The 17864-nt window shown below is 37.3% G+C and overlaps 1 protein-coding gene across 2 annotated transcripts in view; it reads right to left on the minus strand.

The window, feature by feature from the left end:
- The window catches only part of CCSER1 (coiled-coil serine rich protein 1), a 554984-nt gene that overhangs the window by 248244 nt on the left and 288876 nt on the right, over nucleotides 1–17864 (minus strand). For both annotated transcript variants that reach the window (XM_045284207.1, XM_004703262.2), the window contains exon 5: nucleotides 10932–11139. In XM_045284207.1, the coding sequence (XP_045140142.1) occupies nucleotides 10932–11139 (208 nt within the window). The remainder of the gene's footprint in view (nucleotides 1–10931; nucleotides 11140–17864) is intronic.

Consider the following 17864-nt stretch of genomic DNA (forward strand, 5'->3'; position numbering starts at 1 on the left):
TTTTTTCATGTCCTCTGTGCTCTAACTATGAAAATATTTGATTTACAAATAAGGAATCCTACTTCGCAGAATTTCATTTATCACGGTAGGGTCTAGAACCGATTAACCGCGATAAACGAGGGTTCACTGTACTGATGAAACAGTGGTTGGATGATCCCGAGCAAAATTTTATTTGTGTGTGATAGCAATGATAACGTTCTACAGTTTGAGCATTCTGTTGGGTCACCCTTCTTTGGAACAGGCACAGATATGGATCTCCTCCAGTAAGTTGGTCAAGTCGCTGTCTTCAAAAGTTCCAGGCATAGATGAATAATTGCTTCCAATATCTCTTCAGTTCGTTGAAACATTTCACTGGCTATTCTGTTAATTCCTGGAGCTTTGAATATGGTTCAATAAGAAGATAGCTTTAAGATTTGCTACAAGTAGATGGCTTTAAAAAACAAACAAACAAACAAACAAACAAACAAACAATCATATTCTTTCACAGTTTAGAAGGGTAAAAATTCAAAATCAGAATTTAAGTTCTAAGTGAAGTCTTTCTCTTCCAATTTGAGTCAATCCCAGAGGGATTATAGTCATAGGTATAGAGTCCAGAATTATAATACATCACATAAGGAATTATGGCTAGAAGGGCCATGTTAATTGACTACATCTCATGCTTAACAACCCCAGTGCACAAAACATTTGTTCACATGAATATATATGTGCAATCTGTGTTGAGTTTATACACACACATTGGGTTACCTATTTTTTCTTTTCTTTTTTTTCATATTGCCATAGTCAAAAACTTGCTTGAAATACTGCATTCTATGAACACCTTTCAACAATAAATCCCTGTATTTCCTGTAAGCACAGAGAGGTAAATGTCATCTATTGGATTCATCCCCCTCAGTTTCTCTGTCAAATAAATGCAAGAAGTTTCTTGGTCTGTGGTCTACACAGTTATGTGTGTCCAAGACAATATTAACTGCTCTTTTGCCTAATATTCATTTTTAAAAAGTCTCCTCTTCTGAAGGTTTCTTTAGGGAAAATATATAGTTTGGGAAGATATTGAACAATTTGCCTATAAGATGGATAGTCTTGAATGTCAACTAAGTAAAGAGAAATGTCCAGGAGAAACAATTCAAGAATATTTACAGGTTGCAATTATCTCTCCAGTGGCTAGTAAATTTGACACAGCCCCAGCAAGAAAATTTCTGAAGTACTATGATAAAATATATATTTTATCAAGAATGTGCAGTATACAAAAAAAATTCAATAATAGAAAATTGTCTTTACCCTCAAAACAGCCTTAGTTTTCAATAACAATTGAAGTATAATAGGGAACAGAAATTTCAGTAGATACTAAATTAGACTATGCTTTAGCATAGAATCTTTTTTATTGCCCAGTTGTAAAACCAAGGAACCCTGCTTGTGAGGTGGGTTAAGCACCAGGCTGCTAACTCCAAGGTTTGTGGTTCAAACACACCAATCCCTCTGCAAAAGGAAGATGAAATTGCCCTAAGAAAGATTTATGGTCTCATATGCCCTAAGGAGTAATTCTACTTTGTCCTAGATGGTCACCATGAGTAAGAGTGGACCTGACGGTGACAGATTTGTTTTAGGGTCTGGTGTTCAAAAACATCGTAGATGGTACAATAGTTAAATGATGAATAACTGTTAGCTTTGTGCTAAGCTTTAGGTAAGCCATAAAACCATGTTATAAGAACAAACCAAGAACTCGCTTAAAATTTCATTTTAAAATACATTATTACATTATTTTTTGTTTTCTTTTGTGTTTTTTTTTCTGTGTTAAAGTGAAATTGATTACGTATGGCTCTTCTATACATGTCTTTCTAAAACCATCAACATTTTTGGGAGGCAGTGTTAGGTACCATCGAGTTAGCTCCAACTCATAGAGAGCCTATGCACACAGCATAAAACACTGACCAGTCGTGACCATCCTCACGTTTGCTATGCTTGGGCCCACTTTTTCAGACACTGGGTCAATTTATCTCCTTGAGAGTCTTTCTCTTTTTGGACAATGATCTACTTTACCAGACATAATGTCCTTCTCCACGGAGCAATTTACAAATGAAGTGTGTGAACCACTAATCGAGTGCATTAGTCCATTTTGCCACCTCAGCAGCAGAGAGAGAGAGAGAATTTCATGAACATCACGGAAGAAGAGCTGTTTTTCTGAGAGGAAGAGTCACCAGAGGCTCTAACACCAAGATCATGAGAGAGAGTAGAGGAGCTGTGCTTAAGCCACGAGGCAGAGGCCAAAGGATCACACGGCTGAGAGGACAAGAAGCAGGGAGAAACATGCCTCCAGGCGTGGCTGAGAAGAGCCTTATGGAATAAAACAACTGTATCCTTAATATTTCATAACCTGTAGCTTCCCTAATAAAGTACATAATCATGTGTATTGCCTGTGGTTCATTAGAATAAATTATCAAACCTAGCAGAGAAGCAGAGTGCCGTGGGAGGGCTGGTTGCTATCAGAATAGAGTAAAGAAGGCTGAATGCTTCCTACCTAGAGGAAATGCCATCTTGAAAATTAATAGGTATGAGTTTGCAGGAAAGCAACCATATTTGGGGGAAGATGTCGATAAATTAAATTTGTCTGCACTTGGATGCAAACAAGACAAGAAAATCACTCATACATAGAGTTCTTTGTAAGAGACTAATTTCAAAGCAGTACTATATTTCAGCTAGTTTTTATGAGTGCTCCTTTATAATGAAAACCCTTTTGGAAAGATTCAACAAATATAAAAACAGAAATTAAAATATATTTGTACATAATGGTAATTAAAATGTTGTTAGGTGTCAATGAACCTGTTCCAACTCATAGCAACCCTCTTTTCAACAAAACAAAACAGTGTCCCATGCTCATAATTATGTTCATGTTTGAGCCCATTGTTGCACCCACTGTAAAAATCCATCTTGTTAAGTAACTTCCTCTCTTTTGCTGCCACTCTGCTTTACCAAATAAGATGAAAGAGCCAGAGGCTGACTGTTAAAAAGATCATTAAATGCTTATTGGAAAGTTCTGGTTGAAGCTGAAGAAAATTTAAATAAGTCAACAATAGCAAAATATGACCTTGAGTCTCTCCCACCTGAATCTCTAGAACATATCTAGTGATGCATTGAACACTAATGATAGATGGCCTGATGATCTCTGGGAGGATATCATGAATGCCACTCATGAAGATGGCAAAAGGTCATTAAAAATAAGAAAAAAGAAAGAAAAGACCAAAGTGTATGTTAAAATAAGCTGAATTTTGCTCTTAATTATAGTGTAGCTGAGGCAAATAGAGAACATGGTATAGTCAAAGAGCTGAACACAAGATTGTAAAGGGAACCTGGAGGAGAGAAAGTAAAATGTTACAGTGGGATATCTAGAGACCTACAGATGGGATACTAAAAAGGAAGAACACACCCAGTATACCTTAAACTGAAAGAACTAAAGAAAGGATTCAAGCTTAGATTTGCAATAGAGCAAGATTCCAAGAACAAAATATTGAATGGTGCAGAACATACCAAAATTATAGATATGAATATACAAAGTCATAGCACCAAAAATAACTAGCCAACATTCAACCATTTCAAGAGTTGCATATGACCAAGAATCAGTGAAGATATTTAAGCCAAAAACAAGACTCCAGAAGTGTTGGAACAGCAATGGAAATGTTTCCACCAGGTGGTGAAGCAGTGGAAGCACTCACTCATCTGGGCCAGGAAATATGGAAAACAGCTCCCTGACCAAATGCCTGGGACAGATCGCTATGAGCACCCATTAGAAAGTAAGGTGATTCAACAGCATGTTCAAATTATAGATTAATATCAATAAAATTGCATGGAAGATTATCCAAGAGCAGTTGCAGCAGTACATTGACAGGGAGCTGCCAGAAATTTAGGTCGGATCAAGAAAAGAAATTGGAATAAGGTAGATCAGTGCTGATGACAGATGGACCTTGGTAAAAAAGCACAGAATATCAAAAACAAATTTTATTTACTTGTGTTTTATTGACTATGCAAAAGTATTCATCTATGTAGATCATAACAAACTATGGATAAGCTTGAGAAGAATGGATCCCCAAATATTTCATTGTGCCTATGACGATCTTCTACATGGCTCAAGGGAAGTTGTGGGAAGAGATCAAGGCAATACTGCATGGTTTAAAATCAGGAAAGTGTGTGTCAAGGTTGCATCCTCGCACCATATTTTGTCAATCTGTAAACTGAGCAAATCATCAGAGAATCTGGATTCTATGAAGAAGAATGTGGAATCAGGACTGGAGGAAAGCTTACTGAAAACCTGTGCTATGAGAACACACAACCTTGCTTGCCGAAAGCGAGGAGGACTTGCAGCACTTGATGATGAAGATCAAGCATTTCAGCCTTCAATATGGATTACACTTTTATGAAAAGAAAACATAAATCCTCACAACTGGACCAATAGGTAACATCATGATAAATGGAGAAAGGATGGAAGTTGTCAGAGATTTTATCTTGCTTGGATATACAATCAGTGCTCATGGAAGCAGCGGTCAAGAGATGAAAAGACATTTACCACTTTGGGTAAATCTGCTGTACAAGAGCTCTCTAAAGTGTTGAAAAGGTAGAAGGCTGATTTGATGACTATGGTGTATCTGACACAAGCCATGGTAATTCACTGATATTCTACCTAATACTTACTAAGAAACCATGAAATTTTACTAGAAATTTGGAAATGAGTATGAGCAGTATTTAGAAAGTGTATGAACTAACTTACCAAAGAATCCTGGGAGAGGAACTCAGCTCTGGAGCATGGGAAAAAGGGCAATAGAGGGGATTGGCTGCTTTAGCCATTTCTCCGGGTTCAAGAGAGCCACCTCAAAAGCAGAGGGCGAATCTTGTGGCTATCACAAACGAAGAGCCTGATGAGGATACCGTTGTCTTAATCTTCTTGATAATAAAGCTGAGACACCAAACTTAAGTGATCCCTTGCTTTGGACCTTCATTTAATAAGGAAAAAGAAGGGACTTAGGCGACATACTCTGAATTCCCAAACTAATTATCTTGCAAATAATCATTCCCAGGTCTGAGCGCATTTAGTAGCCACAATATCAATCCAACTTGGTGACTATCTTCCTCTTTATTGCTGACCCTCTACTTTACCAAGCATGGTGTCTTCCTCCAGGGACTGGTCCCTCTGATCACATATCTAAATGTTACTTCTGCTTCCAATGCAGGTTTATGTTCTTCTGGCAGGCCATGTCATATTCTTCATCAATACCACACTTCAAAAACATTAATTTGCGTTTTGCCATCCTTATTCATGATCCAGATTTCTCATAAATAAGTCCCTGCCGTTGAGTCAGTTCTGATTCACAGGGACTATGTAAGACAGGGTAGAATGGCCTCTACGAGGTTCTGAGAGTGTAGTAAGCCTCTTCTTTTTTTTCTTCTCTTAAGCATGAGATGATTTGTGAAGCCAAGATGTAAGTCAGGCTCACCTTAGTTTTCATAGTGAAATCTTTGTGTTTTAACACATTAAAGAGTATCTTTTGCAGCAGATTTGTCCAATGTAATTAGATTTCCTGAATGCTTCTTCCATGGGCATTGATTGTGGATTCAAGAATATGGATTCCTTGACAAATTCAGTGTTGTAATCATGTATAACAATGGTGCTTATTACAGTAGTGTCTTTGTGTTTATGTGCAGGTCCAATTCCTGCCGAAGGTTGTAGTTTTTCACCTTCATTAGTGTGTGCTTCAAGCCCTCTTCACTTTTAACAATCAGTGTTATGTCATCAGCATTTTGCAAGTTTTTAAAGCATTTTCCTCCAACCCTAATGCCACCCTTGTCTTCATGAAGTCCACTTTAATTTGCTCTGTACACATATGGAATAAGTATTGTGAAATGACACAACACTGGCACACACCTTTCCAGATTTTAAACAATGCAGTACTCCACTTGTTTAAGTTGAACACTGGATTCTTGTTTTATGCACATGTTCTGCACGAGCACTATTAAGCCCTCAGGAATTACCATTCTTCTCAATGCTATCTATAATTTATTATGATCCACACCACCAAACACCTTTGTGCAGTCAATTTAAAAAGGTACATTTTTCTGGTATTCTCTGCTTTCATCTAAGTAGTATGAATATACTACGACAAATTCCAAATCTTGCCTGCAGTCCAATTTTGTAAATAATTTGTAACTTGTCTTTGTCTATTTGTCTTTAATTATAGCTGCTTTCTCACTTAAAACGTAGTTGAGTTTTTGATAATGACTGTATGGCTTACAAATCTGAAAATAATGATTATCTGGTCCTTTGCAGAAAAAAAGTTGGCAGACTCATAAAGTATACAAGAAGGACCCTCAGAAGAAAGGTCTGGTGATTTACCTCTGTAAATGGTTACAGTAAAGAAAATTCTAAGGAGTTTCTCTTCTGTAATACAAAATTAGCTTCTCAGAAATGACAATATGCCTTTCTGCCCAATTAATTTCAAATTATATTATCAGAAAATCCTAGGAATGAACTTTGTCACTATGAGTCAGAATCAATTCAGGGGAATTGAGTGGTTTAGTTTTTAAGTGGATAACAGATAGAAAACAATGTATGTTTTAAGGACCAAAAGATGTTTCCTGATAACTCTTGACAATTCTCACTTTCCATCAGATCACAAATGGATGCATTTATTTTTTCACATAGCTCCTTATCACAAATGTAAATTATTGATTTCTACTGTATTACTAGGCAGTCTTTGTGTGGCACAAATAGCTAAGAGCTAATTACCAGGAGCAAGGCTGGTGGTTGGAATCTACCCAGAGACTCATGAGAAGACAGGTATCTGACAGGTACACCTTGAAAATGCTATGGGACAGCTCTGCCCTGCACAGAGGTCACCATAGAGTGATGACTCAACAGCGATTTACAACAACTTTATGCCAATAACTAGTCTTTGATATAAATGGGTCATTCGATGCAAAAGGCCTTGCTTATGAAAAGATGGAAATATTTTAAAGTGCATAATATTGTTTCTTAGCAGTCAAATTCTTTCCTGACTTCATAACACTATCCATCATATACTTAGTTTATACATAGGTGGTTTCAGTAAAAATGTATCTCAGAGGAACTCAATGGCAGGCTATACACAGGGCTATTTGCTTAAGTGGCTCTTCACCGGCTCCCTTTCTCCCACACCTGATGTGCAGACCTGTGTGAGTATCCCCAGGAGACCCGATAGCATGCCACTTGCTGCACATCCATTACTGGGCAGCCTGAAATTCTTGATGCCAGTATTCACCCATCTAATTGCATAAAAGTGTGTGAGTTGTATTACAACGAAGACATTAATGCTGGTTTCAGGATGGAAATTGAAAGTTATACATGCATAGCAAAAGCATATTAGTGATTATTTAATTAATTGTGGAATATTACCATAACACAAATAGCAGACCACCACAACAATCAGGTACAACAATGATGGCATTTACTCTTAGCACTTTGAGGTTCCAGGTTTGTTTGTTATTAATTCTTATAAGCAATTAAAATCATATGAATCCAGTAGGGAAAGGTGGGGGGGCAGGGAGCAGAGATGATATCAAGGAGTTCAAAAAGAAAGTGAATGTTTTGAAGCTGATTGTGTTAAGTAATTGTTCAATACTGCTTGATGGGATTGGATTATGGAATGATATGATGTCTGTATTACCTCCCAATACAAAGTTTGGGAAAATAAATAAATACAATAATATGACTAACAGATAATTTGCATAGATACAACAGGAAAGAATTTTACAATCACAATAAAGAAAAAGCAAGAATATTTCTGCAGCTTTCACAGGTATAGCAATATGGAGAAAACAATGGTTTTGGTGTATGGGAGTAGTGGGCAGTTTTCTTATTTACAGACTTGGGCTTCTTACTACTGGCTTTTTTCTTTCTTTCTTTTCAATATTTCTTACATATTGACTCAAAAACAAACTAATTGCCCTCTGAGTCTGTAACTGTTTATAGGAGTAGAAAGCCCAGTCTTTCTCCTGTGGAGCTGCTAGTGGTTTAGAACTGCCAAACATGCAGGTTGCACTCCAACCCACACTATTGTCGCCACCTGGGGTTCTATATATTGTCCAGAGTCAAGAAATTCCATTGGCCTACAGTAGCTCTTTTGCCAAGAAAGGTCATATCAAATGAGCTTATTCTATAAGGAAATAAACTCAAGAAAGTATAAATGGCAAAAATAAGTCCACTTTTCATTTCATCTTGTATAGCTTTTATTATGGGATAATTGTTTTTTATGAATTATGGACTTTACTTATTCCGTAATCCATAAAAACTAATTCCGTAAACCATAAAGAACATTTTCTAGTGCATTTCCAAGTGTTTAATAAACTTGACATAGTCAGTTATGATCATATCATTGTAGTATCCCATGACTATAGATGTTACCCATATAGCTACTGTGATAACTTGTTATAAATACATTTTATTTGATTGCTTTAAGGACTATGGTTTAGGCATTAATATTACACACAAGGAAACAAAGACTCAAAAGTCTTAATAAACTTTCAGATGCTATTAAGTGTCAGAAATGATGCTGACACCTAGATTTTTATGATTCCAAAGCAATTGTGACCTTAGACCTTAACTTGTTTCAGGAGGAGAAAGCCTCCGCTTTTTCCCAAAGAGAGGCTGGTGGTTTCCAACTGCCGACCTTGTGACTAGCGGCTCAACTGTGAGCTGAGCCACTGTAATGTCCTCCTGTGAAAGCTCTGTACTGGCAAATGTCAATGAGGGCTGGAGGTGGGGAAGAATAGTTCTGTAGTTTCTCTCACTATTCCAAATTCCAGAATGACTCCAACTTCCAGTTGCTTACATAGCAAGAGAACACTGAGTTTTAATTTCCTCTCCTGATCAAGTTGTGTAGCCTCATACAGAAGCAGGCCATGTGCAGCCATCAGGCCCTTAGTTAGAAATCTGGGAATCCTCAGCAAGTCCAGCACGATATCACACCAACCAAAGGAGGCAAATGAGTGTCTTGGTAAGTGTGAAAACATTGCTCTATCTTTGTCCTTTATGTATGGTATTCTAAAAATGGGGAGAGCATTAAGCATGAATAACAATTTAGGAACTCTGTTGGCTAAGTGGGTTACACATTGGGCTATGAACCGAAAGGTCAGTGGTTCAAAACTACCAGCTGCTCCACTGGAGAATGATGCAGCTTTCTCCTCCTGTAGAGCTACAGTCACAAGGCCAGTCCTGTTCGGGCACACAGGGTCACTGTGAATCAGAATCAAGTGGATGGAGAGAATTCGGAGAATAACAACTTGAAAGAATCGATGATATTGCCAACATTTTGTATCATAAATTGTCATATTTATTTTATGAATATTCAGTTAGGATATTTACTAGGCGTCACCCACTGCACCACTAGGGATTCTTAATCATAAAATAATACTGTGGTTGTTTATTGTAATAAAATCTAATACCCCAGGTTCTCTGATTAAGTTGTACAAATGTGCAATTACTGCTCACTGTGAATTTCTTTTTAGAATCAATTTTCTTCAGTTTCTTCAAATTATCTTTAATTTCTAACACAAGAGTATAAAAACATATCAATATATTCTTAACATTGAATTGAAAGTCATCAAATATTTTTAAATGAAAAACATTAGCCTAAGAAAATCTTTTGCAACTTTGTCAATTATGCCTAAAATGATGTTTTCTTTTTACTAAAATTAAAAAAAAATTAATTAAAAGTTTAGATGATTTACTTTTCTATGACCATGTGTAACATCTGGATCAGAAAAGTGCTCAGTGAACAGGTATCAATCAGCACATCACTCCATCAAACCACTGCATAGATACTAGAGGCAAAGACCACTCCCCTAATAACAAGAGATACTCATACCTCATGTAGACTGAAAAAAATCACTTCCAGATTGTATTCTAAACAGATGAAAAGAACACACGCTAGGATGCCCATCATGCCTGTGGCTCCCCTGTCTCTTTCCTTCCCTTCTCCCTTCTTGGCTTTATTTTTTACCTCTGATTGTAGCTACTAGGATTTTTATTATAATGGAAAGTTAGGAAAATAAATATCAGTAGTCATCAGTTCAAGGTAACCCTGATACAACTCATTCAAACTGGTAATATTTTTCAGTTATTATATTATTGATTAATATCTGTCATTAAAAAAGAAATATAATGAAATATTAAGGTATTATAAAACCTTAAGGAGCAAAGAATTCAGAGACAGACTCAGGCTAGTCTGTTGAGTTTATCACTCACTATAGGAAAGCCATCTAAAACATTTGATCTTCACAGCATATCATTGAAGTAACATTCATGAATATAGTTTGAATATAACCCTCCTCAAAATATAATAATAATTAATCAAACAAGAACATACTTAAATTATAAAGAATTGATCATTCCTGGAGGAAAAAAATGGTGAAAGGATCTCATTGTGTGTTTTTCCAACTAATTTGCTATCTCACTAACTTGGAAAAATCAAACATTGACTTTTACTCTATTGAATAATATTAAGAGTAAAAACCCCTAAATAAATTACTTTTTCATATGTCATATAACTAAATTCCAAATATCATCAGTCACATCCATATGAGGTCTCTCTCAAAACCTTTATAATAACTTATAAACATAACTTAGTCATTGATACCCATTTTTCCTCACCTACTAAGTCCAGGATTGCTTTAATTTATTATTTTTTTTACATTTTTCATAGGAGCAGAGTATGTTGAAGCCGAAGTGTACCTTATGAACCAAAACTCCCATTCTTCCCTTTGACAGATGAGAATAGTCAAGTGCTTAGAACATACCTGACCCCTCTTTCAGTGCTGTGCAGTTCATTACTGACTTAGCTGCGTGTATCCAGATCGACAGACGTCACTGTCTAACAGCAATGGAAGCCATTAATCTTAAAGTAAGCCATTACCTCTTGCAGAACTCTCTTCATCTTCAATAACAATGTCTTTACTGCAGTACAGTCCTGCAACATCAGTCTGAAAGGCAGAGAATCCATGCCTCCACTGTCTTCCACACTTGGCAGGGGCCAATCTGAAGACGGACTGCCGGGCAGGCGGCTGATGTGGGAACATCTAGTTTCCTGATCAACATCTTTTGTTAATTTCAGGGAAAGGTTCCTAGCAAGAAATAAAAGAATGAAAATTACAACAAAGCCTGTTCAGAGCAGTATTTCCAAGCTGCTGCTCACTGACAGGAGTGAAGGAGGGGAAATTTCCCAGCTGTACGTATTTTTCACACATTAGTCTTTGAAAAATTTGAAACCTTTTGTAGACATTATGAAATGGGTCAATGGTCTATTGAGTGATACGATTCAATGATAACCACAGGTTTAGAATATGATTCTCCCTAATTTGCACTTTATTTATACCTGATACAGTGTGTTACACTTACTTTCCTATTTTAAAAAATGTTGAGTCAACAAAAATCACTGAAAGACAAAGTTCACTGTAGGGCTTTCTGAAACTATACTGTATAAAATTAAAAGTATGATGAAATTGTATGAAAATATGAAATTAAAAGTATAAAATTAGGCTTTAAAATTAAGAAGAAAGATTAATCAAATCTAATGCAAACCAATCTTTGTCATATTTTCAAATTATAGAATCAATGACTATTTTAATGATGATGAAAGAGATGTATAGTATTGTATCTAAAAATATTTAAATAAATGGGAGATCTATTGCTCTAGTATGTAATTAGAATGCTTATGAAATAATGATAAACTTTTTCAGATATTCATAGATGCAAACTGAGATGTAGCAAATTAATTAATAAGGCTATGCTAGCCACGAGCCCTTCAGCCATAATCCTTTATGCATATGTATCTTTCTGTCCTTGCAATCTCATTTGGGAAGGAGTTTTCTGCCATGGTAAGTTCTTTACTTGTGTGTACAGTCTACTGAAAGACAAAAAACACACTGAAAAATCATTTCACATTCAAAATCTTAAGAGTCATATCTGAAGCTGGAGTAACGAGAGAAACCCCAAGGTTATGTAAAGACAAACAAGTTCATGCTCTCTGTATGAAGTGACTGAGCCGGAGACCAGAAACATCAGACATTGTGGCTCAGAAACTCTGGGACAGAGCAAAGATGCCAGGTCAAGTCCAGAGACTGAGGTCAGGAAATCAGGATACATAATAAAGGAGCAGTGCTGAGACTACAGTACTGTAAGGCAGAGCTACTGAGTTTCCTGGTCCACAGAGGCAGAGGCCAAGAGCCCACATGGCTGTGAGGCTGGGGACTAGAGAGACATTTGGTTAATGGCTCAGGAAAGGTGTGCTCTGGACCAATGGCTGTAGCCTTATTATGATGGGGGAGGGGCAGGGGAGTGGGGAGACCTCACTGCCATCAAGTCAATTCTAACTCCTAGTGGCCCTTGTGAATATGGTCTGTGAATTGTGTGACCACTGCAATGGCTTATGGAGCCTAGCATAGAAACAAGGCCATGGGAGGAATGGTTGGTGTTAGAGGGGGTCAAGAAGAATGGAGGGGGGAGGCATGTCTGATCTCTGCCTACTGGCAATAGAGAAGCCAAAGGAGGTCAGAGATGGCATATGCATGTGTAAATGAATTTTGTTTAAATAGAGATTCCAGCATTGTTTGTTTGTTTTTAAAATACTTTTACATCTCTTACATCTCATCATAATCTTACATCTTATTTTACATTTTATCTTACATCTCTTATCACAATCCATATATTCATCCATTGTGTCAAGCACATTTGCACATATGCCACCATCAGCATTTTCAAAGCATTCTCTTCTCACTTGAGCCCCTGATACACTACCCATTTCTTCCCCCTCCCTCCTGCACCCACCATCCCTCAGAAACCCTTGATAAATTATAGATTATTTTTTCCATATCTTACATCATCCTCGTTGCACCTCACCCACTTTTCCATTATTCATCCCCCTAGGAGGAGGTTCTAGGTTGATCCTTGTGATTGATTCCCCCTCTCTCTCTCCACCCTCCCCTCCTCCTGGTATCTCTACTCTCCTTGTTGGCCCCGAGGGGTTTATCTATACTGGATTCCCTGTGCTGTGGGCTCTTATGTGTAGCAGTGTGCATGCTCTGGTCTAATCCGATCTGTATGGTACAATTGAGGTATGATAGTGGGGGAAGGAAGCACCAAAGAACTAGAGGATATTTGTGTGTTTCATCGGTGCTATAGTGCACCCTGACTGGCTCATCTCTTCCCCAGCCCTTCTGTGAGGGACGTCCAATTGTCTACAGATGGGCATGAAATTACAGTATTGTATTCAAGATATTGCACTTTGAAGATCACTATTCAACTTGTCAAAGAAAGGATGCTAAGATTTTACATTTTCAAAGGATATAGATCTGGCAATGACATGAAAATCTGCCATAATCATCTTCCTTAATAAATCTACGTTTGTTTCCATTGGTTAAAAACAAGGAACCTACACAATAATGAGAGGCAACATTATAACATAGCTTATGATGTTATGGGGAAAAATGTTTGTGCTCAATTTCCATAGCTTTTACAAATGCATTCTTTCCCATATTAATTTACCTGCCTACATTTAGGGTGGGGTAGGGGGTGGAGGAGGGAAGCTAAGTGCTCTGACACTTGTTACCAAGGCCCAGCATAGTTATAAATAAGAAAGTACATCCTCATTAATTGTATTCAATTCTTATAGTTTTGAAACAGTATAATTCATTTTTTGAATTACTGGATAATTAAACACAATTTGCACCATGCTGGTCTTCCATGGACCATAGTCACCCTTTGGTAAGATGGCAAACACTGCTTCCTTTTAGAGTGATAATGAAATAATAAATGAACAGCCATACCTAAGATAATTTTTGGAGTATCGTGATAGGCCGAGCTCTGTGTGCCAATTTTATGTGTGTCAATTCATTCAAACCCAAGAGGTCATTCATCTTATTGAGTATTTTCATTCCATACACAGTAAACCTTGGTACAACGAGTTAAGTAACTGTTCACAGAATTGAAAAGCTAGTAAGAAGTGAACTCAAAATGAGCTAGCCTAAGCAATTTTGCAAGAAGAGATTTATTATTATTATCATTATTAGTACAGTTTTCTAACCACGTGATGTTGTCACACTTATCTTAACCCCAAGGACTCAGATAGGGGCTTTGGTTGTTTTCAGTCTGTCCCTGAAAAAGGGAGACTGTGCACCGTGGAATGAACCACTGCTAAATTCCAGGCTCTCTCTGTGTAGATTGAGCCATTGTGATCCCTACTGCTATCATTGATTGAATGTCAGGAGTTGACTGTCAGGTCTTTTGACTTCATTTGTCTTCCTCTTACACCTGCTCAGTATCAGCGGAGGACGCAGGCCTGCAGGGACAAACAAGTGGTGGCCACGCAGGAGATGCACTGCCCCTTCAAAGGTGAGAATTTGACAAAGGAGGCACCAGCACCTCATTGTGGGACCCTACATACGTGCAGCCATGTTTTCCTACAGCGATTCCTTGAGGTGGGTACTATAAAACCCTTTTCTGTATTAAGGGATTGGCGACTTAAGGAGGCAAAGCTGAGCCTGAAATCCAGCAGTGGAACCCTAGTTCGAAACCACTACGTGATGATGGTTCTCATGTGGAAAAAGAGCAACTAACTCAAGAAAAGAAGAAATACTATGCCTTCAGTTTTACAAGGGACCACTAATATTTTCTCCTTAAAATACATGCTTCTCAACCAACTTCAAAATGTTCATGTGAAAATGGAATTGAAAAAGAACAGAAAATTCCAACCAAATATTTTAAAGCTTCCTTGTATAGTCATCCTTAAAGAATTCTATCATAGCAGTAGCACACTAATGTTCCCAAGGTGATTTTTCTCTAAATGTACAGGAATGAGAAATGACAGTAAGTACAACACTTTTTTTTGTTATATAATAGAGATTTTAAAGATTTAACAGGCCAAGTTGCTAGACTGATGTCCAGCACACACCCAGTATTAGGCTAAGTCAAGGAAACTTATGTAAAGAGCACCTGAACAGACACATGAAATAATGAGTGAATAAATAGAATGCATTCATTGTGATAACCTAGCCCTACAGCACTCAAGTATTTACAGAACTTCTGCAGAGTAAACTCTGACCTTCGAGGGCCGTCCCCCACAGTTGAGAGTTTCCCAGCATTCGCACAGCAACATACTCAAACAAACACTCCGATGTCTTCTTTTAGTTAGCTTGCCCTTTACTTATCCTGTGTGTGAATCCTTACCCTTTTTATGAATCGAATCACCTGGGAGGTCTGGTAAAGCTTTCAGGAAACAGCTGATTGTGAGCATATGAATTGCTAAGGCTGTATTTCCGGAAACAGACAGAGGATCTGATAATTGTAGCTAATTACTTATAACTGTAAGCATCTCTGACATTTTCAGATAGGAAAAAATAAAAGCAGGGGTGTGTGGTGGCTATACTCAGAACATAATTTTGAAATTAGCATCTATTCTGGAGTCACCAAAGAGAACGACAGTTTTTCCCCTCAATTATTGGTAACACCTGCACTGTGTTCGGCAGCGTAGTCATGCTGACGCCGCAGAAATTAATAGAAGCCAGTCAATGACCTCAAGAGACTCACGGAAATTACATATTTCTTACATATACATTTTAAAACTTAGAGAAAAAATTCCCAAGAATGAAAAAGCGAGCCATTTATCTTGAAATATGTTGCTTCTACATGAAAAGCATAAGGTTAAAGGTCACAGTAATGAAAGCCATTCTTCATTAAGGGAGAGGCCCTTAGTGAACTGGGTTATTAAACAGGCTTCACATTAGCGGCATAGGCCAGCACAGTCTGCTTTTGTTCATGTCTGGCCGCAGTCTTCCTTTTAAGGACTCGTAGGGATGCCTTATAGTTTGTTCAATATCTTGAATAGCACTCAAGTTTTTAACAATGGATCCAAGTGTCTCGGGACTATTTCAACTAAGAACTGTATCTGTAGCTGGTGAGAAAAGGAGAGAAACATCCAATACGTGGAGCCGCATGCTATCGCAGACAACCCATAGGAAGGCCAGTGAGGGCAGAGAAAGGTGTGAGCACTCTTTGTTTTTGGATCAGCAAGGCCTGCCAGGTAATACAGCTCAGGCACTTTGGGGTGTGTAGTGCTCTGTCTGCCAATTCTGAATTATTATAGTTCCAGGAAACTGAATAATATGCTTTAGATCAAAAATGATAGTTCCTAAAGTTAGTGGTGGTGGTGGGGTAAGATAGTGAAGCCAAATGCAGTGATTCATTAATCACCCTAACTACTGCAAACAAAAAACAATGACAATGTAATCTCTCCTGAGCACATTTATATAGAGTTCACTCTCGCTGGGTCAGCTCCATGAATCTTCGGGAGAATTAGTCATATTTACTCATGCCTCCTTCTTTGAATGTTGTCCAAATCTTTATAACTTAATATCATTTCGTTAAATTAAATGAAGTCTTTTGTGCCTTTTCAGTCCACAAGTGCCAGAATAACAAGGGATTTAAATAAAACTAAGAGCAAAACTCATACACATTAAATCCAATCTTGAGATAATATGACTTAATGTTGTTTACTGGTCCAGCTGTGAGGATTTCTCTTTTCTATACATTTAGTTTCAGTCTATACTTATACCAATAAAATAACCTCATATGACAGTTAAAGAAGCATTATAATTGGTATAGTTTAACATTCTCATCTAATAAATAAGGAAATGTGTTTATTTACTGTCTTGGGAAACTAGTTTAAAAGGTGAGCAAGTATCACAGAGGTAGAAGGTATAGAATTATAGTTTCTTAGCATCCATTTTTGTGTTCTAGTCTCTATGTTATAAGGTTAAAATTTAAAATATATTTGTGTTTAGCTATTGTATTTTCACTGAGGCTAGAACAGTGAAATGTGTTTAAAGTATTGTCTTGGGAAACTAGTTTATTAAAGAGTGAGCACTTCCACTTCCAAGAAAAGTTAGTGTCCATACACACACACACTATTTGAGCAGAAATTTTCTCATATCAACTTTGAAAAATAAAGAAATCTAAAAGGCTGACATGGTTGCCTGTACTCTATGTCCATTCTCCCTTAATGTCATGGGAAATTCTGTCTACCAGTCAATGCTATGGTTTTCACATGTGAGTTCACATTCAGGTTTAAGAGCATTTCATGTGGTGAAAGAAATCGATTTAACAAACACAAAAACCAAAGTACAGTAATGTTGAAAAAGAAAAACCAGATGATTTTTAAAACTATTCAGTGTGCATAAATTAACACAATGATGTACACATATCACTTCAATACTTGTCTACCCATATCCATATTTCATTAATGGTTTAATTTTAGGTATTGTGTAATTCTAATTATACTATTATTGAAACAATCTTGTCATTGGTTTTCTTTCTTAACCTAGAAATAGACTAAAATGGATGCACAAGCAAATGTGGTGAAGAAAACTGATGGTGCCTGGATATTAAAACATATAGCACCTGGGGTCTTCAAGGCTTGAAGATAAACAAGTGGCCATCTAGCAGAGAAGCAACGAAGCCCACATGGAAGAAGCACACCAGCCTGTGTGATCCTGAGGTGTCGACTGGATCAGTTAATAGGCATCAGAAGATGCAAAAAAACAAACATAGCAAAAAATATATTGTTAAGAATGAGGAGAGTCAGAACAGAGACCCAAAACCCATCTATAGACAATGGGACATCCCCTCACAGAAGGGTCACAGGGAAGGGATGAGTCAACCAGGGCACAGTATAGAACCAATGAAACACACAATATTCCTCTGGTTACTTGAGGCTTCCTCACCCCCCATTATGATGACCCCAGTACTACCTTTCACTGTGGGTTAGAATGGTAAAAATAATAGCTCATGACACATG

The sequence above is a fragment of the Echinops telfairi genome, unplaced genomic scaffold (genome assembly GCF_000313985.2).
Source record: "Echinops telfairi isolate 266 unplaced genomic scaffold, ASM31398v2 ScPeMD7_7468;HRSCAF=8506_0, whole genome shotgun sequence".
NCBI lineage: Eukaryota > Metazoa > Chordata > Mammalia > Afrosoricida > Tenrecidae > Echinops > Echinops telfairi.